Raw genomic sequence first — 27,768 nt, 5'->3', positions numbered from 1 at the left:
CACCCCAGCCATCCTAGCCCCAGAGGACTGGTGCCTGTTGAACTTCCAGAGAATTAATTGCGATCATCGCAGCACCACAAGCTGACACATGAAGCAGAAGGACCTCCCACTCAACCCACAGAATTGTGAAATAATGACATAGTGTTTTGTCACTAAGTTTTGGGGTGTTGTATTATATTTTTATAAATAACTGAACCATATTATGACAAAATTACTAGGTACATATCCTCGCAAACACACACATATATGCATCATAGTAGCACTACTCATAAAAAGTAAAAAATTCAGAACCCAAAGGTCCATCAACTAGGAAATGTATAAATGCAAGTCAAAGAAGATTACATAGAGGGTAATACTATTTTTTAAAGCTCCAAGCAAGCAAAACGTGGCAATATATTGTCTAGAAGTGCATGCACATGAGTATTTTTAATACGTCAAAGGAAATGTTCAGCAAAACTCAGGACAGTTTCCTAGTGCTAAGAGGAAAACCGGGAGGACAGGCTAGAGAAGGAACATGAACAGATGTGAAATTGGTAGAACCAACCTGGCCCTACAGTTGGGCAGGGCAGTTCACAGGTGTTTATCATTATGTTCATAATTACGTATGTGGTATATGCATTCTTTTATATGCAAGGAGAATTTTCGATATAGCTTGATTTAGAAAAGTTCTGTAACTTTCTATTAGGTTGCAATTCTTATCCAACAGTTATAACATCAAACACTACACAAATTTTTTAAAAGTCTAGAATGATTTTTACTTCAAAAGGAAAATCCTGTTTTGTTTTAAATGCTGTTGATATTAGACACTATTTAAATGTGGTAAATTATTTTAACAACCAAAATTAAGTATCCTAAACAGGAGAAAAAAGCTCCATTTCTAATGAAGTGACTGACTCATTTTAACAACCTTCAAATATCTTTAAAAAGATTTTAGTAACTCCTCAAGCTCATTCTCTCTACTTTGAACAAGTGACTGACCTTTACACAATTTTAAAATTGGATTTATTTCATCAACCACACTGTTTCATTATCCTGTTCCTTCAAATACCAGAAAGCTGGGTAGCATGTTAAATAAAAGTTTTCTTTAGCTATGGTCTAAAGTAAAAATAATTTTATTATTGAAATTAAACTTCCATGAAGCAAGTTTATTAAATTATAAAAATTAAGAACATATGAAATGTTGTAATCATCAATATATGTATACAACAAACTGTTCACTAGGACAGATTTTTTTTAAAGACACACTAATATTTTTAAAAAAAAAAAACAACCATCATTTTCAACCAAAAACATAGCATATCAGTTTTAGGATTCACAGGAATGTTGGTGTTATTACATAGAATAACAATATAATTAAAGAGCCGACCAGTCATTTTGTTAGAGTTCAATTCAAGATCTACAATATTCAATGATCGTCCCAGTACTTAGATAAAGCAATTTCCATTGCAGACACTTTAATGGAGACAAGAAACTTATTTCATCCCTAATGAGTATTTTTATTTAGTATCCTTTTAACCTCTTATGATAAAGTTTCAATAAGGTCAGAGCTGTGATGCTTTTCTAAAGTGTTGCTTAATTTCCATATTAATTACCTATAATCATAAAGTTAAATCAAGAGCTAAGAAACCAAATGGATCATTAATCCCACCCAAACTCTTCCTTTGCATGAATTTAGTATATTCTGCTTATATATACAATGATAATTTCTATCCTTATCCCTCCTCCACAGCAAGACAGATTTCAAGTCCAAACAAAATGTCAGCTCCAAAATTTTACTTCTGTTGCTGACATCTGTCTTTTTCAGTTATCTCAGAAGTTAACAGCACTGAAACTTTTATCATTCATGTGTTTTTTGGATATTAATTAGTCTTTCCTTATTCAATGTTTAACTAGTGAGTTAACACTTCAGACAGAGCTAAGAGTTACTTGTACTTGAAAGAAATACTCATGGAACTAAATTTCCCTCCTTTAAAATCCAGCCAGCCAGCCGTCTCCCAACTGCTGATGGTAATCACTGACACTCACATTAATTACTTCTGCAAGCATCTTCATCGATTCCTTCTTTCTACAAGATTAAAATGACACTTAACCACTGTGCTGTACACCTGAAACTATGCCTTTAAAACCGCAATTACTTTTGCACCAACCTAATAATATAAAATAATACTGAATGTCAACTATAATTCAATATATATATATATATATATATATGTATAATACCACATAGGAAATATAGTCAATGGTATTGTAACAGCTATGTACAGTGTCGGATGGGTAGTAGACTTGTGGTTATCACTTTGTGGGGGGTATAAATGTCTAATCATTATGTTGTTTTGTATACCTGAAACTAATTTAAAAAAAAGAAAAAGAAATCAGTGGACGAATAAATGAAAAAGATTAAAGTGACATCTTAATTGAGAGATTATGATGTTCACTAATAAGAGGGTCACCAATAATTCCAATGTGTGTGTGTGGTGGTGGGGGGGTCCACACCACCAAACAATTCTCCAATACCAGCTGGGTGTTCTACAATTCAACTCAATTCTGACACTATCTACCTGGCAACAGCATCAGATCCCACAGGTTCAGGGCTCAGTTCCACAAGACTAACACCTCCACACACACACCAATTTCTGACTCCAAGTGTAAGTTCAAGTTGTCACCTGTGCTTCTAACAAACTGGCTATGGAATGTGGATTCCAGCGACCCTCTCCTTTGGGTTCAATGAATTTGCTAGAGCGGCTCACAGAACTCAGAGAAACATTTTACTTACTAATCACCAGTTTATTATAAAAGCATGAAACTCAGGAACAGCCAGAAGGAAGAGATGCATTGGGCAAGGTCTGTGAGAAGGGGCATGGAGTTTCCATGCCCTCTGCAAGCACACCTCTCGCCCCAAATCTCCACGTTCACCAATCTGGGTGCTCTCCAAACTCAGTCCTTTTGCATTTTTATGGAAGCTCCATTACACAGGCATGACTGATTAAATTACCGGTCACTGGCAGTTCAGCTTCCAGTCCCACTCCCGTCCCAGAAGGTCAGGGGGTGCGACTTCCAGTTCCAACCCTCTGATCAAGTGGTTGGCTTCACTGGCAACCAGCCCCCATACTTAGATTGCCTAGAGGCTTTCCAAAAGTCACCTCATTAAAATAAGATATCTCCCCTCCTCCCATCATTTAGGAAATTGCACGTTTTAGGAGCTGTGTACCAGAAACGAGATGAAGACCAAACAAATATTTATTATTATAAATCACAATATAACAACTACACATGTGATTTTACTGACATCACAGTAAAATCCAAGGTTTATCAAGGTATTACATAACAGAAACTTCCTGTACTATCGCTATCATCACCAAAACATAAAATAAGGTTATTAAGAATAAAGGATCGATGTTAATATAAATTGAACACTGTGTTTCCAATAGGGTGTAGGATATTCTAGGAAGATTAGAAAAAATGTTCTTCTAATCGTCTAAAAGATCTTATGTTAGTCTGTCTCAATAATTGTAACAGTAAGTTATTAATATTATTACCATTAGAGGAGGAAGTGAGCATCCCATCACCATTAACAGTATCTTACCAGTTTAGGCAAAGAACAAGTAACAAGTCTCTTGTTCTGGAGTGTTTTACACCAAAATGGCTCTGGCCTATTTAATTGTTAAATGAACAGTTCTGAACAAAATTTAACTGAAGTTTATTTTATATTGGGATTACTAAAATCTGTACCTATACCTCTCAAGTAAGGCAGAGAAGCTACATTTGATTATTATTTATGAAATAAGTATGCCTGGCATCTTTTCTAACAGTTAATACATTTCAGAAAAGAATCTCTACTTCCTTGGAGAATTCATGTCAGAGGAACACCAGAGGTATTAAAATAGCTTAAATCATTAAGTTGGACCATTATCCAAATAGAGCCTAAATTCAAAGTCATTTATATTTCTCTCTGGCATACATTACATGGGATTTCGGGGATTGGTTTAAATTTTAAGTTTGAATTATGTAGAAATATTGGTTGACAAAATAGAAGTTTGAAGAAAGGTACTCCCAGATTTAAATTCTTCTCTAAGTAACAATGAATAAATAACAGTCCTGTATTTGTTCACAAAGAAATCAGATGTTATCCATTCAAATACCATGCAAGAAGAAACAAAACAGATTCTGATCAAAATCATTCTGACCAATAAACAGAAATGCATTAGAGGGCATTTACCTTTACCTTTCTTTGACTAAAACTTTATACCCCCTGAAAACAGCTTCTGAAAGGATCCTACTACTATCATACCTCACCCATTCTTCCTGAAGACCAAGGCAGCTAGTAAATCAATAAAGGAAATATAGATGTGGGAAAAAATAAAAGTGGTAGCCGTAGCCGTGGAGGCTGGAAGAAGAAAACAATGCAAGAGAAATGCAAGTTATTCAAGATCCCATATCTACCCAAACAAAATCACACACAACCCAGGCTCAGCAGTCCTCTACAAAAATACCAATACATTAAACAGTCCATTCCCAGGGTTTTCCTAAATTCCTTCAGTTCGCATCCCCTTCCAGCATTCCTTCTAAATTTCCTTCTTTTTCCTTTCCTTTTCCATTGAGAACTAACCACAACCACTCATTGCCTTATGTAAATTTTTATATACTTTAAAATGAACAATTGGCAAAAGCCATAGTTTAAAAACTAATTTGTCTGCTTATTTATCATTTGTCTCGAGAAAGAGAGTGATGTCTCCTCCCGTCTCCTCTTCCTTATAATTGCAATGTCTGTTGTAAGATTGAATCTCTCCGGCTAGCACCTTTAAAAAAGTTGTCAAGGTTATCTAAAGGCAAGGTTAACTCCAGCTCAAGAGTTCAATCTTGAAATAACTTTTGATCTCCAGTGAAGAGATGAATGCCTTCCCTTTCCTCAGTACTTTCTGCTGCAAAAGAGCAGGCAATATCTTCAGGTGGGTAAGAAGCCTGGTTAATCAAATCATTGCTAACTTTATTACCCACACATTTTCGACTCTTTGATCAATGAAGATGAACATTTAAAGCAGTGCTGAGTAAAAATGCAAGACATAGAAGCACAAGTGCATTTATGTAAAGTTTTTAAACAGACAACACTAAATTATATTATTTAGGAATGCACACAGAATTATACCACCTATGAGGAAAAGCAAGGTTGTACTTACTATAAAATAGGGAGGGGCAGGGGAAGGGATGAGAAAATACACACCAAGACTTAAGAGGTGGTGGCAATGTTCTATTTCTTGATCTGAGTGATAGTCATATGGGTGTTTATTTTATAATTAGTCACTACAATGTAAATTAGGTTTATATACTTTTCAGAATGTTTATATTTCACCATAAAAGGAAAAGTTTTAAAGACTGAAACTGAACACCTTCCCATTGATAATAAAAGCCTTTGTAGAAGACATTTCTTTTCCCTTGTTTCTGTAAACATTTAAGACACTTCCAAAGGATATCTCAAAAACTACAAGAGTGCTGCCTTCCAATAATTCTGTACTCCTTTATTTTCCTGTGAATTACACAAGTACGATGGTATAATAGTTTAATTAAACCTTCTTAAATAGGATATTCTGTACTTTACAGGAGTTACTGGTGTTTTAAGAATAGACATGAAGTGTTAAGAGTGTGTATCTTAAAAGTTCTCACAAGAAAAAAAAATTTTTGTAACTATATAAGGTGACGAATGTTAACTAGACTTATCGTGGTGATCATTTCAAAATGTATACAAATATCTAATCACTATGTCATACACCTGAAACTAATATATTATATACATCAATTATACCTCAACTGAAAAAGAAAAAGCATCAAGTAAACATGGTGGTCACAAGTGAGTTTCCAGTCATAATTCTTTCTTACCAACTCCATTCCACCCTTTTGGCCTGCAACAAACAGTAATTTAAGCTGTGCATGTATGGAAACTTTAGAAATTATGAATTACTATATTTTAATTTTTAAAATAGTATGGAAAAGAGTATATGCTGCAATATTAACTATCTATGGAGAGAGAGGGATCCAATAATTTAAGCTAAAAACCACAATCTTTTGAAGAAACTTGTAGAGTGGAGAAATTGCTAGATATCACTAAGGAAAACAACACAGTACCATTAAGAAAAATATTTAACGACCTGAGAATAGTTAATAAGCCTGTAAGGAATGAAAAAGAAATTAAAAATGAAACCCCAAAAGAAATATTATCAACTTGATTATCAACTAATCATTAACACTACTAATATAAACATAAACTTTATGTCTTCATCCCCCTTTGGATAAGAATGAAAAAAAAGTCAAAAAAATGTTTGAAAATTTAAAGTATGGAAACTTTTAACCTATGGAAGTTACAAATAACTGATGAACACAATTTTTTAAATCACTAATTCTAAAGTCAAACTTCACACAAAAGCTTTTTCTATAGCAAAACCTGAAGTGCCAAATTTTCCAATACTGTCAACTTAAAATGAGTGGTAGAAACTAATTTCCCCTCATCTTCTGAAATAACAATTTCAAACAACTTCTCAAAAAAACTCCCTCTAATGCAAAAACAGGTGCAAAGAAAATAGAAAAGAATCTAGCCAAGCTACAACTGTACCACCTTAGAAAAAGTACTTCACCCCCGGGTAGTCAGTTTTGCCCAGAAAACAAAACAAGCTATGTAAGTAGTCTAACAAAAGTCCGTTAGGCTACAGAATTCTGGGTCTACTCTGAAAGTTTAGCTTCCGCCCCATAATGTCCTTAACTGAAATGGCTTAATACTTCCAACCTCATTATTATAAACTTTTTACAGACAAAATAAATCTAAATGAAAACAACATTCACTTGGACGCAGTCACCTTTTTCTCTCTCTTCATTCAGTTATTCCTTTACTAACTAGCCCCATCTTGGAAAATTCCCTAGTCATTCACGGTTAAAAACTTCAAACCACCATCAACTCTTTTTCCTACATCAAAACAAAGTAATTAGCAACCACCCAACTAGTGAGCTTAGCTAGAGCGCAGATTGTGCCCAGACATTTTCACAGGCCAATATGTTAAGACTTAAATCAGGGCAGCTGATTAAAAAACATAAATTAAGTGGAGCACACTTTCATTTAAGCTGGCCTTGGAGACAGAGGATACAATAAAAAGGACACAGATTTTGGAGACTGGCAGACCTGTATTATTCAATCCTTGTGGGGAATACTAAATTGAAATCTCTTATGCACAGAAACAAAAAATGCTACTACCTTATTTCCTCAATTCTAATCTCTAAAATCAAGTTGAAAGACACTGTAAAAACTCAGTTTACTACCGTTTAGGCCATATATTAAAGTTATCCTGCAACATTAAGTTCCACAGGAAAAAAAAATGGTCACAGATATGGTCAATTTAATTAGGGAACCAGCTGCAATTCTTCATAAATTCATGTATGTAAAAATAGCACAAACTTGACCAACATAAAGGTATTCACCAACTTATATACAAGTTATATTCCAAAATATGTTAAGCTATCTTTCATTTTAAACTATGAAAGCACTTTTCCAAAGAAATAAAATTTCAAATAGTGGTTGGGTTTCCTGGCAAGTCTACAAATGCCAGTTAACTTACATTTACCTAAAATATAAGAGCCTCTTCTAACTCTTACCCTCACCTAACAGACTGCTTCTCCCCGCTCCCATGCCCCCATTCTACAGTATTGCCATTTTCTATCAATTTTTAAGACCCTGGAAATTATTCATGGTCAGAAGTAGTTAAACTTAGGGCACAGAAACCTTCTCAGAAAAGAGTGACTTTAAAAGAAAAAATATCCACCAGAATCGGGTAAACCAAATAAATAAGTGAAGATAGAGTAACCATTTAAATTTAGTATTAACAGTATTAATTTGGTCCATGCATTATATTTGGGGTTCCTATAATACTTGAAAATGTTTCTCCTTTTTCCTATTTGTGGTAGGGACTCATAGTAGTCACTTTTGAAACCATACATAAAACATGGCAAAGAACGAGCATAAATAAAACTCAGGGTAAGCAACAAGCTGACCAATAAAAGGCTTCTAATTCAAGAGAATTTAGGAGTTCCACATAAATTAAGTTTAATAAAACCATCATAAATACCCTTCTAACAATTTCTGAGTTTCTCCTCAGACATCAAAAATTCAGCAAAGTCAAGTTATACAACAGACATGGGCTAATGTACTGACTTGTACCAAAACCCAGAATGACTGAATCTGATTCTAATCTGCAGTCCAATTTAGGATCATAGAGAAAGAGTATTTATACTCATTATGTTCAAGTATTATAGAAAACAAATGCTATCCAGAAATAAGAGATCCTCTTTATCATGGAGTTGGGGAACAAAGATAACATTCTTCCGTATTACAGTGAACAGTGCACGGTCAGTGTCTACAAGCAAGATTTAAGAGCAGTAATGGAAAGACAGAAAGATACGATGAAGTAAAATACTGTAGAATCTAGGTGTTGAGTATGACTGCTCACCACAAAATTCTTTCAACTTTTCTGTATGTTTGAAAATTTTCATAATATAACAATTTAATAATATATAGATCTGTTGAATTCTGGGGTACTTTAAAATCCAGGTTAACCTGCTGTATTGTCTCTAAGAGTATTACATTTTCAAAGTACACAAAATGATGGGGAAAAATGATTCAGTCACTCAAAAATATTAATCTTTCCACTATATCTGAGAGCACGTATGCACTGAAGAATACCAAGTCACTACAATGAAAAGAACTTTTAACATTTTCTCATATTCCAAAGCACTCAAAACTTACTGGGCATAAAAAATCAGAAACAGATTAAGTACAGACAAGCTAGTAAATTTCCCCACATTCAAAACACCTGGGTCAGAGCCTAAACTGTAAATCCTTATTCTGAGTTTCTAATGCTTGGTCTACAATCAATGTTATCTTTATTTAAACTATATATGGCAGTAAGGGGTAAACAAGCTTATCCAAGTTAGCCCTCAAGATATGAAAACCCTAAAGGGAAAGAAAAAGTTTCAGACTTTGCTGACAGATTCTAACGACTCCAGGACCCATTCTATGCATCATGAAATCCTCGATTACTACCTACAGGAGGAGCCAGCACACTTACCCAGTGGGAACAGGTCTAATCCCATCATCCAACACAGAATCTCAGGGCACTCCCTACACCTCCTCCCTAAGCCTTCTTGTAATTTACAATGATCTCGAGAGCTCAAGGTTAGAAAAATCTTCAATTACAATGAAATCAGTCACAGTATACCTGTTCTGAAGTGCAGCTGGACTGCTGTTGCTAATGATTCCACAAAGTGACTTTTTAAGGTTTAGAGATGTTTGTGTTCTAAAACTGGTTTTATTACCCATTTTGTCTTCTTCAGAACTGAGGTCACTAGCCTCTTTTTGTCATCTGCAAAGTGAAGAAAAACATGGAGACCTCAAAGCACAGGAAGTAGTCCCCATCTTACAAACAGCTTATGTTCCAAAGGTTTATCACTCCTTTGAAAACATGTTCTGTACTAATTAACGTATTTATATCATAGTTTCTATGAAAAATAGCATGGTAAGTTTCAACTCTAAACTGCAGCTTTATGCCCTGCAGAAAGGCAACTGCTGCCCTTTCTTTCACAGCTAACTGCAGCCCAAACTCAAGGCTCAGAGAATTCTCTCTCTACAGCTCTAGGTGGAATCTACTACAACCTGTACAGGCAAGGGAAAGGGCAGCTCTCCTTACACGGGGAGATTTTACATTGCCTCTGAGTGGAAAAGCTACCATATTTACCGAGATAATGGTTATGGAACAAGTACTTGGTAATACAATGTAAAATACTTTTACATAATACAATGTAAAAGTATTAACAATTACAATAAAAATAGGTAAAAACTACATTTTGTTTCAGATAAAAATAAAATTAGGTGCTATTAAACTAGTTGATCAACCAAATGTTTGGCAAGTACAAAGAACATATTCTCAAACTGCTTCCTCATGTCTGATCAAATCAACTGATAAGGGAGGAAATTACTGAAGATAAGTGGTAAGAAAATCATTACCAAAAATGTTGCTAAATTCTAATAAAAACAGTGCATTGTACTTTAAAATTTAATAAATATAAAATATTCAACATCATATACCTCATAACTGGCAAGATTTATTTTAAAAAACCTGAGTGACTATACTTGTTTAAAAAACAAGTATAACTGACAATGAGTCACCTTCAGCAGTTAACTAGAGTTTTGCACAGTTTAAGAACTACTGTAAAATTTAGAGAAATAATCAAACAGAGAAAGTAAAGTAAACTTTTCACTATAAATACTTCAGAAATGAAGCTTGTAACAGAGACATGAAAAAAGGGATCAGGGAAGGCCATAATAATTTAGTTTGTGGATACAGAACCTGAGAGGAACATTTAAATATTATTAAAAGTACATGTCATCACTAAATGTTAAAGCAGTAATCTGGGAGACTCCCAAGCTAGTATAACACTAGGGTGTTAGACAGTAGATCAAAGTATTGGTACTATTGGTGGTTTTGAAGGAAAAGTGCTTTAAAAGTCCAGAGTAATAATGAATGACAGGCAATCTACACCCAACCCCTCCTTTTAAAAATGGATTTTAAGAATGAGGAGTCTAACTACTTGAAACCTTTAAAAGATATGAAAAGAAAAACAGAAGTGAGCAAACAAGGACTTTTTTTTGTCTGAAACCTAATTCTCTCATTAAAGTCACCTGAATTAGAATTAGGTTTATCCGTGTTCTCAATTCCTTTATCATAAAAGGCTGTTTACAACTAATCGGAATTACTTAACATTATATAAACATAAACATTTAATCAGAAATATAATAAAACATAAATACTAAAACTATCACTAAAACAACATCAAAATTAAGATCTTTCAGACTGAAGAAATATATATACCTTTAGATTAATGTATGTGATTTAGAATTCAAATATTACACATTTAGCTACAGGATAACGTTTCTGAAATGTGTTTTTATACATAGAAAAATAGAAGTGAAACAAATTTTCAAGTGGATAAAAAAGAATTATTATGCTCTCCAAGTATATTCTTGAAACCAGAGGAAGAAATCAACTTTCAATTCTTTGCCATACTTGAAAAAAAAAAAGGGGGGGGGAGGGAGTATTATCTGTGAAGCAACCCAACCAGACTTTCCATGATTACAATACTCAACTTTAGTAGCAATCTTTGGCTGACTTAATGCAGATTTCTAATCTCCCTTCAAAATAAGGAAAAGTGACAAAACCATCTTACTAATCAGATGTGAATTTTTCTGCAATCCTTAATTTCAGCTTCAACGTTACTGCTAAACAGTATTGTAAAAATGATACTCTGAAAATATTCGCTTTTTTGTTATAAGGAATGTTTGGTCAGGCATGCACTTCTCTTGTAATCTGAAAAGACAGAACTTTCTCTTTTCACATTGTTCAGTAAAACACTAGCAGTTTTCATTTTCTAGTTCCAATTTCATTTTTAGCTAATTTGGTGTTTCAAGGCTAAGACTAAGAATACTATGTCTAGTTCACAAAGCTTCATAATAATTTATTTTTTATGTGATTCCAAATAACATAATAGTCTTTAAAAAATGTTAGAAAAATTCAAAACTTCTAAAATGGCATTAAAATGTTTCAAGAAAGAATGTCCCAGTAATTAACTGTTTTCCTAAGTTCAGAATTCGCCATGAGTGGACCTCTCTGGTGTTCAATAGATGATGACCTACCAATTTTTCTATCCATAACAGAACTCCAATCCAGTATTTTGAATATATGGGTAACTCACTCCACAAAATATTAACTATGTATTTAGTTAACGCTCAAGATTTTCTCTCTGTATTTCAAATTATAAATAAATATCCTAAAGTTTAGTTAGGTCTAGAAAGTTAGATTAACTCAAGGCGGGTAGATCAACGAAATAAGTTAGTTTTTAAAAGGCATACGCTTAGGTTAAAAAACAAACAAACAAAACTCAGGTTGGGCAAGTCGGAAGAAAAATATTAAAGCAATCTTCCTATCTAGATAGTTCACAGACCAATATAGTGTCTAAATTGCTAGTGCCTTTAACGGGATCATTTCCTAAAACACTCAGCTCAGCGCCTGACACCATGTGCATCTCTGGTATCACAATCGAGGGCTCCTCATCACCGTGGTCCCGTTTGGTCTCTTAGCCACAAACCTCCCTGCAGAGACCAATAAAGGAACTACTGCAACGCTTTCGGATATTGTGCACTGCATACGGAGGGTGACAGTTTGGCTGAGAGAGTAATGATCTTGCTCTAAAAGGCAACCCAACATAATTGTGGAACAGTGAGGTGCTGGGTGCACTTAAAGGCCTTGAAAAAAGCCACTCCTGAGAATACCTGACATTAAATAAGTAAGAGTCCCCCGCTTGCATATCCAGGGATATCATTTCCTTTCCGAAACACCTCACTCACTCTTTTTCCACTCTTGTATAATGAGAGCAAGAAGAGAAGCAGCAAAAGCCTTCAACTGCGAGGCTGAGCAGGCAGAGCGCCCGCACATCTGCACGCACCGCAACGGGCCAACCCCCGGCGGGTCCCCCCCAGCAGCAAACACGCGCCCGCAAAAATGAAAGGACGCGCAAGCCGCGGGAGGGCGGCGGGCGGTCCGCCACGAGTCGCCCGGGCAGCGCGCGACCTGCCGGCTCCCGGCGTGGCCCGCGCCGGCTGCGACCCGCGCGGCGGAGAGGGGCTCCGTGCGCCCTCCTCCTGCCAGTCGTCACACTGGCCCCGCCGAGGGTCCACAGCCCACCCGGGGACCGCGACGCCCCGCCTCGCACTACTCGGGGGAAACTTCGCCCACCAGCCAGGGGCGCGTCCGGAGCTCCGGGAGCCGCTCCCGCCTCTGCCCGGTCGCGAGCGGGGTCCGGCGGCGGCGCGGGGCCAAGTCCGAGGGGAGCCACCGGGAAGGGCGAGGCGCGGGTCCCGGGTCCCCGCGGGCCGAGGGCGGGGGAGGGGCGGCGGGGCGGCGGGGCACTTACCACGGGTCGAACTCGTGAATGATGCTTTCGAAGCGAATGACGGCGAAGAGGCGCGAGCTGAAGCCGGCCAGCCAGGCCAGGAAAAGGATGGTGAAGGAGAGCAGCGACTGCCAGCCGGCCGGCTGCGACAGACCCCCGGACAGCCCCGCAGGGGCCGGTTTCGGCGGCGCCGCGCCACTCGCCGCCTTGTGCGCGCACTGGGCCCCGGGCCCGTGGTGGCCGTGCCGGCTGTTCCCCAGGGCCATGAGGCCGCTCCACGGGGACGAGTTGAGGGACGACTTGTGCTTGCTCTCCGGGGCCGAGGGCTCCGCCATGTTGTGCCCCGGCGGCGGGTCTCGTTCGCCGCCGCCGCCGCCTGGTGCGAGGGGTGCTGGGCGGGGACCCGGCGGAGGAGGAGGAGGAGGAAGAAAAAAGAGGAGGAGGGAAGAGCCCCGCGCGCTCCCGCCCTCAGCGCCGCGAGGCCGTGGAACAGGGGGTGGAGGCGACGGCGGGGAGTCTACGCCTCGGCAGCGGCCGCGACCGCTGCTGTCTCAACTCGGATGGCCCTAGCGCCCCACTAGCCATCCGTATCCTCAGTTCAGCTGCGGCAGCGGCGAAAGCCGACGGGACGAGGGCGCCAGAGAAGGAGCAGGATCAGACGGAGGCGGCACCTCGGTGGGAGCAGCAATGACATTCCTGCTCGCACTGGCCGCCCGCCCCGCGGTGAGGAGCAGGAGGAGGAGCCCCCCTGGCGTCCGGGCGGAGCTCAGGGGGCCTTTTACTCCGCCTCTGACTCCGCCCCCGACCCAACAGGAACTGGCCTTTCCACCTGTCACAATGCGACAGGTCCGTTAGGGGGCGGGGCCACAATGGCTGGGCCCGCCAATAGGGGCACGAGCTGGGGCGGGGCTTGACCCAACCGTTCTTCCCCCCTCCTCCTCCCGGCCTCGCGCCCATTCGTCCGGAGCGGCCGTGCTTGCGCGGGTACAGTTTCATTGTCAGTTGAAAGACGCGGTTTCGCGCGCCAGTGCTGTCGGCGAGGAAGGCGGCTCCGCTCGTCGCATCGAGCTGAAACGGGCCAAGGGGCTGGGAGGTCGTCGACAGCAGCGGAGCGGCCTCCGTAAGAATCGGTGTAAGGAAGGCGGGGAGTACCGCGCCGACCAGCCGGGCGCTCACGGGCTTGCCGCGGTCGTGACTTTTAACCCGCTCTGCGCGGAGCGCCCAACACGTGACTGGGCGCGCAGGCGCGCTACACTAGTCCGCGCGTGGGTCCGGCTGGCAGGGTTCGGCCTCTCCCGGCACCCGGCACCCGACGTAGGAGTGAGCCGCCGGTGGTAACGCCACGGTCCGCCATGTGGGGTGCACCTGGGATGTTGCCTACGAGGCTGCGAGCGAACACGAGTTTGCAGGTGCTGACAATTCACCGGAGCCCGCAGGCAGGCCCCCGAGCTCCGAAAACACCTAGTGGAGCAAGCGGAGTGTGACTTACTTTCGCTTTTTTCACTTGTATTTTCCTAATTGCAAAAACAATGTTTGTTCACTGGAAATATGGGCAAATGCAGGAATTCATTTTAACGGCTGCACACATTACATCAAACGAGTGAAACTAACTTTTTGTGGACTTTCAGCTGTTACCCAATTCTCTAGTAAATGATAACGGATTCAAGATACCTGTGCACGAATTTTTGCACTTCTGGGGTGTGTTTTCATACTTTTCTCCCCCTTTCCCCACACCCCGCCCTAAAAGAAAGTGCGACTGGGTAGACTAAACTCAAGGTAAAATGAGTTTCAAACATTTGTGGAGTAATGGGGACCCTAGATTTGCCCTGGTATGAGTCCCATGAAGGTCACAGGAGCTTTCTGTATAATCAACACTCAGTAAATACTTAACTTTTCATGTAAATTAACAGTTCATTGTCCATTTATTAGGTAAATAACAATTGATCTTAAAAGCATGTATTCATGTAATATAAAAACTCATTTTCTTAAGTCATTAAATTTAACACGTTCATAGTGTCTTTTTAAAATGTTACATAAATGGATAGTTTGAGATTGTTCTTTGAAACTAACGGATCCAGCTACTCTTAACCTAATTTAACTTTTCTCTTTCCCTTTACAAAAATAAATAGTCTGATTAAGGAAATGATGGAAAGTTTTCCAGAAATAGACTTTTCCCAACAATTTAATAGCGAACATTTATTAAAATCTACATTTTAATGAGACTAATAGTAATGTTAACTGAGCCTTGTTATACGGGAAAGGTGACATGCTCTTTCTCAGAGCCCAAACCATATGTGCTAAAATGCCAGCATTTAGAGTATTTGTGCCCATGTTCCATGAACCAAAGTTCTGTCAGCCTAAAATAAAACTTATTTTGTGTTTTTGTTTTAATTTATTTTGACATTTATATTTTATTGTGTTCTGTGTAGATTCTCCCTATTCTACGTTATCTTCTTTTGCTTCGTTATGGTTGTTTAATGACCAAAGTTCTGATTTGAAAAGTGATGTGGTCTAGTCCCACATCATTGCTCATTAGCCATGTAACATTGGACAGGTCCCCTATATGGGGTGACCTTTCTACTCAATTGTTAACATCAAATGAGATAGCTTTTCTGAAAATATTTTGAAAACTTGTTAAGGAATACATGCAAATGTAGGGTCGTGGTGAAAGTTAAAAACAGTGGGAAACCCCCATTATTCTCGGTCTTCATTTATTCACTCATTCATTTAACAAGTACTTTTTGAGCTCCAAGAACTACGTGGGCACTGGGATACAGTAGGGAACATGAGACATAAGATTCCTGCCCTCACAGAGCTCATCTCCCAGCCGTAGGGAGATGTGCATTGACTAAACCATCACGTTGCTAAGTACCCAAATGCAATGTTGAAAATACCGTGGAAGGGAGATACACAGAGGATCTGATCTGCACACGATGGGAATGTTACCTGGAGGAAGCAGCACTGTTGCTGAGGACTGGAGGAGAGGATAAATGAACTAGCGGAAGAACAATGGACAAATTTATCCAGACAGAGAAGCAGATGCAAAGACCATACAGCGGGGCTAGCGAGCCCAGTACAGGCACCCAGAAAAGGGTCAGTGTGGCTACAACATAGTGGAACATTGTGGGATAGAAGTTGAAGAAATGGCCAGATAGTGTAGGTCATTATAAGAGGTGTTTTTGTTTTGCTTTAACCTGGGAGCAATAGGGAGCCATAAAAGGTTTTAAGCAGGATGTGGTTTGTGTAACATGGAGTGAGAGAGATGATCAGATGTGTATTTTGAAAGATTACCAAGAGTGCAACATAGAAAGCACATTGGAGAGGGAACCAGTAAATTCTCACTTTCCAGCCCACCAAAGTAGAAAAATGGTTTCCAGTTTGTGCGTGAAGCTCGAGTGTATTGCTTTGCCTCTCTGTCTTTGAGCTTCTTGATCCTGTTAGGTCCTTATACTATCCTCACTGAGTTCAAATCTTTGAGAAGTCAGATAGTCAAAACATAAACTGTGCAATCTGATGAGCACAGTGGTGGGGTCATCAGAAGCAAAGCAGACAGTGAACCCAGGTCTACCAGGCGCTTCTGAGAGAAGGTACATAATATTTGAGCTAAGGGATGAGTAGGAGTTCACCAGACACACTAGGAACGGAGATGGGGGATTCCAAGCAGGAACAAGGATGTCCTTGGAAGTACTACACAATGCTTAGTATTCATGAGGATGCCCTGGGAGATGAGGCTAAAAGCGAGACAACCATATTATCAAGGATTTGTTGCCTCATTCTTAGATATTAACCTTTAAGCAGCTGGGAGCCATTGAAACATGTTGAACAGTAATAAAATGATCAGAGTTGGTTAATGGGGGGAAAATTGACAGCATTCTGAAGAATATATCGGAAAGAGTGAGAGTAGAATCAGGAAGACCAGTAAAGAGGCATTTGCAAAAATTTAGGCCAGAGAATTGGATGCCAAAACTGGCACAAAGGATGAGTTAGATAGGAGTGTTTACCAAGAGGGTGGAATCCAGAAATTGATGGTGGGAACAGGATAAAGGACTTGAGGGTTAAGATGAGTCTGGAGGTAGTGTCACAGAAATGGGGAGCATGATCAGAGGCTCAGATGGCTTTGGACATGTCATGTTTTAAGTCTTTAGGCCACCCAAGAGGAGGCACTTAGATAAAGAGATCAGATATTCAAGAGGAAGGATTTTGGGGGGATAAGATTTGGGACTCCATGGCCATGGATGAAATTTTGGTGGAACAAAATTTAGAGAATGAAAAAAGGATTGAGGACAGAATCCTAAGGAGCTTCCCAAATAAGCTAAAAACGTACCTACAAGGAAGCCTGAGTTAAGGGCAGCCAAAGAAGTAGAAGAACAGCAGAGAGGGTAATGTCCCAGCAGCCAAAACAGAAAAAGTGACAAAAAGAGGCCAGCAGTGAGAGTGCATAGAAGTGAAGTGTGACACCACTGACAAGTGAGTGTACCTTGTATTGGCAAGTAGGAATTCTCCAGGGACATTAGCAAGGTCAATTTGAATGAGATGGTAGGGAGCAGAAATCAGATGGCAGCAGATGAGGAGGGGCTGGGAGCAAAGGATTTGGAAGCAGGAAGTGTAAACCAACCTTTTGAAAAGTCTGGCTGTGAAAGCGCACAAAGGACCAAGTCAAACCAAGAAAAGACAAAATGACTGTTCCTCAGTCCCTGGCATTGTGGTCAAGAAAAGAGTTAAAGGCTGATAACATGTCTCAGGAATGGCACAGGGCTGACAGAAGTTTCCCTCCTTCCAAGAGGAACAGAAACAACATGACACATACTCTTGTACTGATGAACACACCACAGTTGGGAGCTGCCAGACTCTGGCATATCATTGGCATTTATAAATATTTGGTGACAGAGGAACTTCTCAACTCTTATCTTGTCCCCTTCTGGCAAGCATCAGTCAGAGTACCTGCCTGGTGACCTATAGCTCCAGAAAAGGAGAGGGAAGCAGAGAGGGAGAAACTGAGTCATGAGCTTGTGAAATCCTGGGTATGCTGCCTAGAAGCAGTGTTGTGTGGTGGTTCAGAGCCCAAGCTCTGGAGATTTACTACCCGAGATCAAATCCTGACTGTACTTCTGAGTCACATGTCCTTTGGCAAATGCCTTCACCTCTCTGTGCCTTGGTGTCCTTATCTCTCCGAGGTGTGGATAAGAATGGCACTTTCTTCTTAGGGCTGTAAATGAATCAACACATGTAAAGAACTTAGAACAGCGCCTAGCACAAAGGAAGCATGCAATACATGTGGGATTTTCACAATTTTACTGGGACTACTATATGTAGAACAATGACAGAATGAACGGCTATGAGACTGACTTTCTGGAATATCCTTAATATAATCTTCCATGAAGTGAACCCATCTGAATGCTTCTGTTTTTTAAACTGAGAAGTACCTGCCTCAAATCAACCACTACATAGGAATGCTGTTGCACTAAAATAATCTGCTGGAGAAACTAGAAGACAGCTAAGGTGGGAAGAAACCCTCAGAGAGTGGGTGTGGTAGGCAACTTCTAAAATGGCTCCTAATGATCCTTGATTCCTGGTAGTCATACCCTGTGCATCTCCTCCACTTGTGTGTGGCCTGGATCTAGTGACTTAACTTTCTAACAAATAGGATTTAAACTGGAATATACTCCTCCAGATTCATGTGAACTGAAAGTGTGTGCATGGGGAAGGAGCCTCACCAAACAAAACAGAGTAGCTCTGTTTTGCCAATGAACCCAATAAGACACATTCTTGCCTCACTATTGTAAGATACCTGCTGAAGCTCTAGATATCACATCAGCATTTGAGGCAGAATTTCGGGAGAAAGGGAAATGTCAATTATATGTCTTCCTTTTTTAAGGAAAACAAAAATTTTTCCAGAAATTACCTTAGCCAACTTTTTCTTTGGTCTCAGTGGCAAGAACCCACCAGCCACACCTCCCATGATCACGTGGACTTTATAGTGCTTTGGGGCTACAGCCTCACTTCTTTAGGCATGTTTGGCCTTTCTGATAGATCAGACAAAAATCCTGAAATTGGGTTCCAGTTGCTCATATTGGCCTGACTTAGATCATGTGCCAATTCCTGACCACATGCCTTGGCTGAGAGGATGAGAAACACTCATTGGCTTAAGCTACCCTGGAGCAGGCATTCGATCAATCCCACACAAAACTTTCTTGTAAAAAAAAAAAAAAAAAAAAAAAAATCTGAGGAACTGTTCCAGAAAGGAAACAGGACTAGATGCTAGGGAGAAAAAGATAATTCTCTGCTATATTTAGGATAAAGAATTTTGGCCAAGAGGAAACAATCTGAGTATAGTTGTTTACACCTTAGAGTACATATTAGATAGAAATAATATCAAAGAATCTAAAATTTGAAGAGTATATAATATAAGTATGTTGAAGGTGGGAGAGGGAGGGAAACACCTTTCCTTATTCACTTGACTTGATTCAGACCTAACATCAATCTGGAGTAGAGGTTGGCAAGATTTTTCTGTAAAGGGCCAAACAGTAACTATCTTAGGCTTTGGGGCCATATGGTCTTAGTGACTCAACATTGCCATCGTAGTGTGAAACTGGCCATAGACAATACATAAACTGCGGAAGTGACTGTGTTCCAATAAAACTTGACTTATCAAAACAGGTGGCAGGCCAGATTTGGTCTGCAGGTTATAGTTTGCCATCTCCTAAACTGGAGTATTCCTTATCCCTGAAATGATGCAAACTTGAGTGCTTGATTTTATTATTATTGCTCTTATTATTTAATGCTCTACAAAGTTAATACTTTACATGAAGACTGCTTCCCTCTCTTTCTCTGACAGGCAAATTCCTTCTTTCCCTTCGTCCCTATAGGCAATCGTTTTTATTATTTCCTTGTTTTGATCTTTTCCACATTTTGTATGGAAATGCTAGCACATATGAACATATTTTCTTACTTTTTAATTCTTTTTACATGTTCTACACACTTCTCATCATCTTATTTTTTTCTAAACAATTATCTTCAAGATCTTTTCACATTACCTCACAGAGAAATTTTCATTTATTTTTATGACTTCATGATATTCCATAGGATGGACGTACCATATTAATTTCATCAATAACCCATTGCTGGACATTTAGGCTGTTTCCAATCTCATGCAACTATAAACAAGTACACAAGGAATAAACTTATAAGAAAGTACATTTTTCCAAGCGCAGGTGTGTTGATTAAGAAATTACCATAAGTGAAATTTGGTATGTTACGGGTATATGTGTAATTTCAACAGGTAAACTATCCTCCATATAGTTTGTATCAATTACATTCCTACAATGTGTGAAAGGCCCATTTCCCAGGGTTCACCAGCAGAATGTGTTAAGAAATTGTTGGCTTTTTTTCCTAACAAGTGAGGTGCAAACTGCCAGTTTTAATTTGCATTTCCTTTATGAGTAAGGCTAAGGGTACTTGATTTTATATTTAAAGCAAGCTTTTCACATCCTCAATGAGTCAGAATTGCCATCACTGATTGTGTATCTTTAAGTGTAATTATTGGAGTAGTATGCTCCAATGTTATGGAAGCCATTAACATGTATAATTTTATTTGCTAGTTGCTCAGAAAATGAGGTCATCTATACTGAATTCATGCGAATCTGTTCTTTAAAAAAAACACACACAAAAACAAACTCTTCTGCTGTTCAATTTAGCATATCCCCTAGATTTTCTATTCTAGACCATGTACTTCATGAAAGTACCTGTGAAGTAATAAAGGGATTTTTTTATGATGCATTAAGAAATTCAAGCAGAACTTTCCTAAAGATAAAGTAACTGTTAGCAAATGTCTCCCCTGATAGAGAGGTGGTTGTTTCATTATGTTTTAACATCATAAAGTTCTGTGCCTTCCTGATATATAGCTAAACTATCCATCTCTTCCTGAGAGCCTTGTAAGAGCAGACAAGTAAATAGACAATGTTAGCAAATAATATTTTCTTTCAATGTATTTCAATTACAGGTACAGTGATTCCAGTGCAGTACTATTACCTATCCCTACACACTTGGGTTTTGGTGTTTTTGGTTTTTTTGTTTTGTTTTGTTTTGTTTTGTTTTGTGTATATTTATCCAAGCCCTCATGGAATCAATAACGGCATTATATTTGTAAGAGAATTCATTAAATTATATTCTTATAAAATAAGTCAAAATGAAGTTCAAAGAAGTTTATAAAATATGAAGATGCTATTATTTCACGCTACAGGTGTCAGGAAAACAGCAAACTTGAAATAGGGACTCTCTCTTAGTAAGATAATTCAATATAGATGGAGCTTCAGTACTTGTACGTACAGTTTTAAAATCTCTTTTTTCTTTTTTATTGTAAATTGTTGATCTTTCAAATGTTTAATTTTAAAGTTAGGTACAAGAAATATGCTGAAGATGTGTATTCCACTTAATAATTACACAAAACAAACTCATTGACTGAGGTATTAGAAAAGATTGTGTTGGTTATTAAATTAGTAGTAACACAATGAAGAATGGAGCGTGCATTAGCTGGAAGTTATAAAATTGAAAACTGCATTATCATTTTGATAATAAAACCCATCTTAAAAGGAGTTGAAGGGATATATTAATTATAAAAGTATCCTAAGTATTGTAAAGGCATTCATGATTGGAGAGTTAATTTTACCTCTCATAGTGTGGGTTTCTTAGGCTCTTTCAGTTTTTAAACAACAGAGATATATTTGGGTGACTAGGTAATGGAATTTATTGAAAGGGTGCACACAGAAGTAAGAGAGACAGGAAGACATTTCTGCAGTTGCACAGCCAGGCCTTGTAGAAAACAAGATGTTACTCTGGGACACACAACAATTCTAGTGGTGCCACAAAAATCTGTAGGTCAGTAGCAGGACTTGTCATTTTCCTTGCGTTCAGCAGCTCCTTGCACTGTGTTCTGTCCACATGCTGACCCCACTGTTCTGTCTTGGTTCTCACTGTGAGTGCTTCTCCTGTTTTTACCCTTTAATTCGCTCACTACTCTTGTTCTCAAAGACACTTCACTCATGCTTCTTTATGACTCTTACTGCTTTGGGTCTTCTGCTTACTGTCCACTCTTGAACATCTCTCTGCTTCTCATGAAATCTTTGCACATCTGTCTTAGATCAGTTTCCCTGGAAGCAGACCCTGAGATGAGCTTTTGCATAATTTATTGAGGAAGTGACCTCAGGAGAAACCAGTAAAGGAATGAGAAGGTCAACGGAAGGGAAGAAGCCCAGCAAGGATGCAGGCTCAGCAAACACCGAGGAGGGTCCTCTAGCCTAATCCCAGTGAGGGTGTTTGCGAGTGTAAATTATGTCTCTGATTTCCAACCTGGAGGCAAAGACCTGAGGCAGTCCTACTCCCACACCTGTCAGTCACTGGTTATGGTCCAAGGAGATGCATGAGCTTCTAGACACTCTGTCTCTCTGGTCATTGGAAGGGAAAATTGGGAGCATAAACACATGCACATGGTAAAGAGGAATCTGAAGATCTTGGAGGTGGGTGGGGCACTGCTTCAGCATCCCCCTGAGTTTCAAATGTGGCTCAGATTGAAGCTCCCTAAGAGAGACAATCTGATTGGATTAAGAAGTTACCTGCATGTATAGGGTGCTCCTATTGGACTGTTGTACTGGGTCACTCAATCTATGGGCTACTGGATACATGGCGACCTGGCATATTTCTCTGGTCTTGTCAGTTGTGGCTCAGGTAGTAGGGTCACATGCTATAATGCATGGTCACCTGTCTATAATAAGCCTCCAGTAGGTGGTTGCAGGTCTGACAGTTATGCTGAGGCTCTTAAAGAGACCAGAGTAACAGGCCTGAATCTTGTACCTTGCATGGCTTGTTCCTGTACAGACTGGTCTATTTTGTTTTAGTTTATTTGCACCTAGACTTGTTAATTTAACTTCTTTTCTTTTTCTTTTTTTTGATCAAATGTGTCTTAAAAGTAAGCCACCATCTCTTGATTTCAGATTCGATTTTTTGGATGAGTAGGGGTTTTAAATAGCAATTACTATTCATGTATAGGAAATGAAACAGGTGCTTCATATTTTCTCAATTTATTTCTTATAATAATATTTCCCCAAACAAGACCCCAATAATAACTACCCAGTAGGTCTAGGGCATGGCCTAAGAGTTTGCATTTTCAGTAAGCACCCACGTAATTGGATTCATAGCAAAGTGTGAGAACCACCACTTTACGAAGTATTAATAGATATGATCCACTTCATTTTACTAGTACAGAAATTGAAGCTCTAAAAGGCTAAGAAATTCACCTGAGGCTATACAACTAACACTGAACGTGTCTCAAAATTTCTTTTTCATAAAAGGAAGTTTCCATTGATGTTTTGTTTGCAATGTGGAAGTTTGTTTACAAAAATGTTTACTATCAGCTTGAAGCAGATTTCGAGGTGTCTACGGCTACATCATGTATTTGTATATTTCGTTTCATCTAGGATAACTGCAGCCTGCCAGTCGCCTGATTACAAAATTAGAATTTGAGTACCTCTACATTCCTGCTAGAAAAGAAGACCTGAGTGCAAAGGCGAATCTGTGAAGCTAAATGTGAAAGAGTTGGTGGGACATCAGGAGGTTCAGCACTTTTGTTTCAGTGGATGTTTGATGAGATACTGAGAAGGTTCAGCACTCCACACTTGTTCCAGGTAGTGGGGCCAGGGATGCTGTCCATTACGTCGGATAACCTTGAGCGTGTACATGGAATTTTGAGGGCTGCTTTTTTTTTTTAGGTAAATATTTTATTTAAAATGCACTTTTTTTAAATTATTTTTTTTATTAGTTTCAGGTGCACAAGACAAAGTAATACTTAGACGTTTATCATTTATATCCCTCACACTGTGTGTACCCCCTTCCCCCCATCCACTATGAGGGCTGCTTTTGACCCGGGAGAGAATATACATAGGAATTGGGTGGGGCAGAAGCTCTGCCATATCCAAGATATGGTATGTGTCGTGTGGGGCGGCCTGCGGGGTCTCATCTTCTGCTCCCCACATAAGAACGCAGGACACGGTGAGGCCAAACAGGAACACCCATGGAGCCATAGGTAGGAGAGTCATACCACTATATTCTCGCTTGCAGCCGGGTTGGAGACACAGAAAACAGGTGCCACACAATTCTCAACCCTCACTGCGCTGCTTGCAGGCTCAGCCACCATCTTCTTGCTAGCCCCCATTTTCTGCTAGCGAAGCCATGGCAGTTATATTAATGGCCAATGGCTCACTGGTTACAGCTGATGGCCAACTAGCCACAGCTGATGGCCATCCAATCACAGTTGATGGCCATTTACTACCTGAGCCAGCACCTTTCTATGTGAGGCCGAGAGCCTGGAAACTGCTTTCTGGGGCTCTGTCCCCACAGTATGGACCTTGTAGGTCAGGACTTGGCTATCTGGAGAAATGGTCACATTTCTTTACTAAGGGTGGTTTGAGACATTTGGCAAAGGAATAGCAGTTCTTTGTCTTCAAATCCATGGATTGGCCTGCTTGTTCGAAGGTAGGGGAGTCAGTAAAAATTTGATTGCCTTGTGTTGTATTGCCTGTAAGACATTCTTTTATGGAAAACAACTCAGAGATACCTTAGTAGGTAGCAGGGTCTGATCCTAAACCTTGCATGTTTGAAACCAGAATCTGTGTTCTTTCTACCAAATTCTTTTTTCACTATATGTGTTGTTATAGACTGAATGTGTCATACCCAAAGTCGTACGTTGACTCCCTAACCACAGTGTGACTGTATTTGGAGATAATGCCTTTAAGGAGGTGGAGATCATAAGTGTGGGGCCTTAATCCAATAGGAGGTGTCCTTATAAGAAGAGGAAGACACACTAGAGATGTCTCAGAGGAAAGGCCATGTGAGGATACAGTAAGAAGGCAGCCTCCTGCAACCCAACGAGAGAGATCTCATTAGAAACTAACCCTTCTGGCCCCTTAACCTTAGGCTTTCAGTCCCCTGAACTGGTGATAATTTCTGTTGTTTTAGCAATCCTGTTCTGTATGGTAGCCCAAGCCAACTAAGATGTGTACTGAGCACAACCTAGGTGATCAACACATTTTACTTTAAGTGCCTTTCTCTACTTTAGCATATTCACAAAAAATTTTGAAATTATATAAGATTTATAGTTTTATTTATGAAATTTACAAGATTCAGCCAGACTCAATCTACGAAACTTACTAACACATCCATCTCATGTATTCAAAAACTCAGAAACAATATCAGTATACCATATTCTTTTTTTTTTCCATAATTAAGTTTTATTTTAAAAGGTAAAACTTTTTACACCCTTTGAAACATGGAATTTCAAAGTTATTAGGCAAGTCGATCATACAGAGCTGGGTACAGCAGTAATTAAAGAAGTGGTAACACTTGACCCATGTAAAACGTCACAGAATTCAAAGTGCAACTTGGATCTTAAATGATTTGAGTGTTTTATTCCACACAATAAGGTGTGGTCAGTTTTAAGATAAAATTCCTCCCCTGGATATCCGGTTCTCAATTAAGTATTTCTTTATTACCATCATTTCACACAATAGGATAGCTAGCCGAGGTGGCAATTCCACAGTGGTTGTTCCCTTCTTTGGCCCCTTCTCGCCCCAAACTGTATCCCAGCTGTTCTCGACAATACAGTAATTATTGTTATCAGATTCTGCTCTTCAAAACCATAGCCAATCTCCAGAATGCCATAATCTAGGCCTTTGATTCTGTGTGCTGGATCATAATAAATGCCTTCTTCACAAAAATGGAAGCTATAATGGAAACCATATAATGGCTTGCATCTGTAGCAATGGAGACGGGACCCACAGGTACCACTGCCTTCATAAGGGACCTCTCCTGCTGATGAATGTCCATGAAGCGAGTGTCATTGGCAACAGATTCCTCCGGCTTGTGTTTGCAGGATTCAATCTTTGCATGATATGGATAGGATTCCTCCGAGCCCAGGCCTCTGTTGTATGTAATATACTGGAAGGCATTATCCAGTAGGTTCTCATTGCAGCCCTCATAGCCTTGAGACTGAGAACAATCTACACTTTCTGCTTACTCGGTGAAATAAGTTTGCCAGTTTACTAGAACATTTGTCCTTGAAGGGCACCTGTTGCCCTAAAAGCCTAATAAGAACCACAGTAACCCTGCTCCGTCACAGGAGTTACATAGCCTTCCTCTCTCCAATCCACAGATGGGGGGAATCTCAGCAAAGAGAGGTTCTCAGACCACTTTCCTTTTCTTGCGTTTCTTGATTTGAAGGCCTTTCATCACCTGCCTGAATTCATCATTGGTCATGTCGCCAAAGGCATTGATTGTCATGGGAAAGCTCTGCTTCCCTTGGTTGTATTCCTGGTTGTGCAATTCAGTCATTTTCATATTCTTCTCCCACATTGTTCTCATTCATCCTTCTTCATTCGAGCCATGTAGTTTCCTTTGTGTTGCCTTCCACTGGTTCCATTTGTGCATCTAAATTTCCATCAAGTTTTGGAGCAGCTGAAGCTATTCCCAAGCAAAGGGCAGTCAGGAGGAGTGAAGGATTCATGTTTCGAAAACCTGCAGCAGGTGCAGTCTGTACATGCAGATCCAGACATCTCTGAGGCCTCAGTACCCCATATTCTTATGATTTGAATTTTTATTTTACCTATATTTTGAGATTCTATTAGCATATAACATAAACATTGTACTTACTTTTTATGTGCATGAAATTTGAAGATCACAACCATAATACTTTTGGCTGTAGAGAGTCTAGCTCAACCCTCGATACAGAATCTAGGAAGAATGACAGAGAAAAAGCTTTGCAGAGCTCCAGAAATGGAAAAGGATCCCATACATACACATGTGATCCAAATTTTAACCTCATCTAGTCAGAACTGAGTACTTTCCTTTTGAGCTTCCCAAATGTCACTTCTGACTAAAGTCTCATTTTAACTAGATTAAGAAAAAAGGATATCTTATGAACTCACTCAAGTGAAAATTCCAGGGTTTGTTTTTGTTTCAGATGCAACTTGATCAGGGGTTCGAACAATGTCACCCTCATTTCTCCAACACCATCATCTACTTGGTACCATTCATCTCTATGTTGGTTCCATTCCCAGACAGGCTCATCCTTTGTAGTTCAAGATAGCTACCATATCTCCAAATATTTCAATATCTGATGTTCAAACAAGAAAAGAATGGCATAATCATTTTTTCAGGATCCATGGTTTTCTTTTTGTATCTCAGTGGCTCTGAACAGACAATTTCCCCATCCTTGAACCAGTCACTGTGTGGCCAGGGAACTGTGATGATTGATTGACTTAGCTTTGTCATGTGCTCCATTCTGGAACTTGATTCTGGAGACCCACCTGCAGCCTGCTGGTTGAGAATGGGGGAAGGAAAGGTTTTCCATGGGAAACTGGGTTACAGTTAGCAAAAGACAGGAGTATGAAAGCTGAGTGCCAAAACAAGAGATATTTATAAAATGGATGCATATTATAACCCTGTTTATGCATTGCATTGGAAATATTCGTTAGCTGTTTTATAGTTATAAGCAATGCATAGAAATCCAATAGTAAGCTCTGCTAAAAAAATGTCCTTCGTGTTCTTTATACACTCACAATGTCACTTGAGCTTTTCTGTTACTTTTATGTAGTGTACTATTGAGTAATTACAATAGCTACCATTTATTGAGCATCTCTTATTTGCCAAACACACCTAGAGCTCTCATTTAATTCTCTTGTCAACTCTGCCAAGAAAGCATGAGTGTTCATATTTTAAAAATAAGGAAATGAGACTCCGAGAGGT

General features: G+C 39.5%; 1 protein-coding gene and 1 pseudogene across 2 annotated transcripts in view; both read right to left on the bottom strand.

Annotated features, from left to right (window-relative positions):
* Positions 1-13,720, bottom strand: part of STT3B (STT3 oligosaccharyltransferase complex catalytic subunit B) — an 81,873-nt gene extending 68,153 nt beyond the window's left edge. Inside the window, exon 1 of the mRNA XM_081073385.1 lies at positions 13,000-13,720. Coding sequence (XP_080929511.1) covers positions 13,000-13,313 — 314 coding nt within the window. The 5' untranslated portion in view covers positions 13,314-13,720. The remainder of the gene's footprint in view (positions 1-12,999) is intronic.
* Positions 13,721-25,524: 11,804 nt separating this feature from the next.
* Positions 25,525-26,527, bottom strand: LOC308507438 (procathepsin L-like; annotated as a pseudogene). The gene has a single exon. The product of its transcript is annotated as a procathepsin L-like (transcript).
* Between the last annotated feature and the right edge of the window lie 1,241 nt (positions 26,528-27,768).

The sequence above is a fragment of the Rhinolophus hipposideros genome (assembly GCF_964194185.1).
Source record: "Rhinolophus hipposideros genome assembly, chromosome: 14".
NCBI lineage: Eukaryota > Metazoa > Chordata > Mammalia > Chiroptera > Rhinolophidae > Rhinolophus > Rhinolophus hipposideros.
The sequence above is the reverse complement of the archived record's forward strand: the minus strand, read 5'-3'. Positions and strand labels throughout refer to the sequence as shown.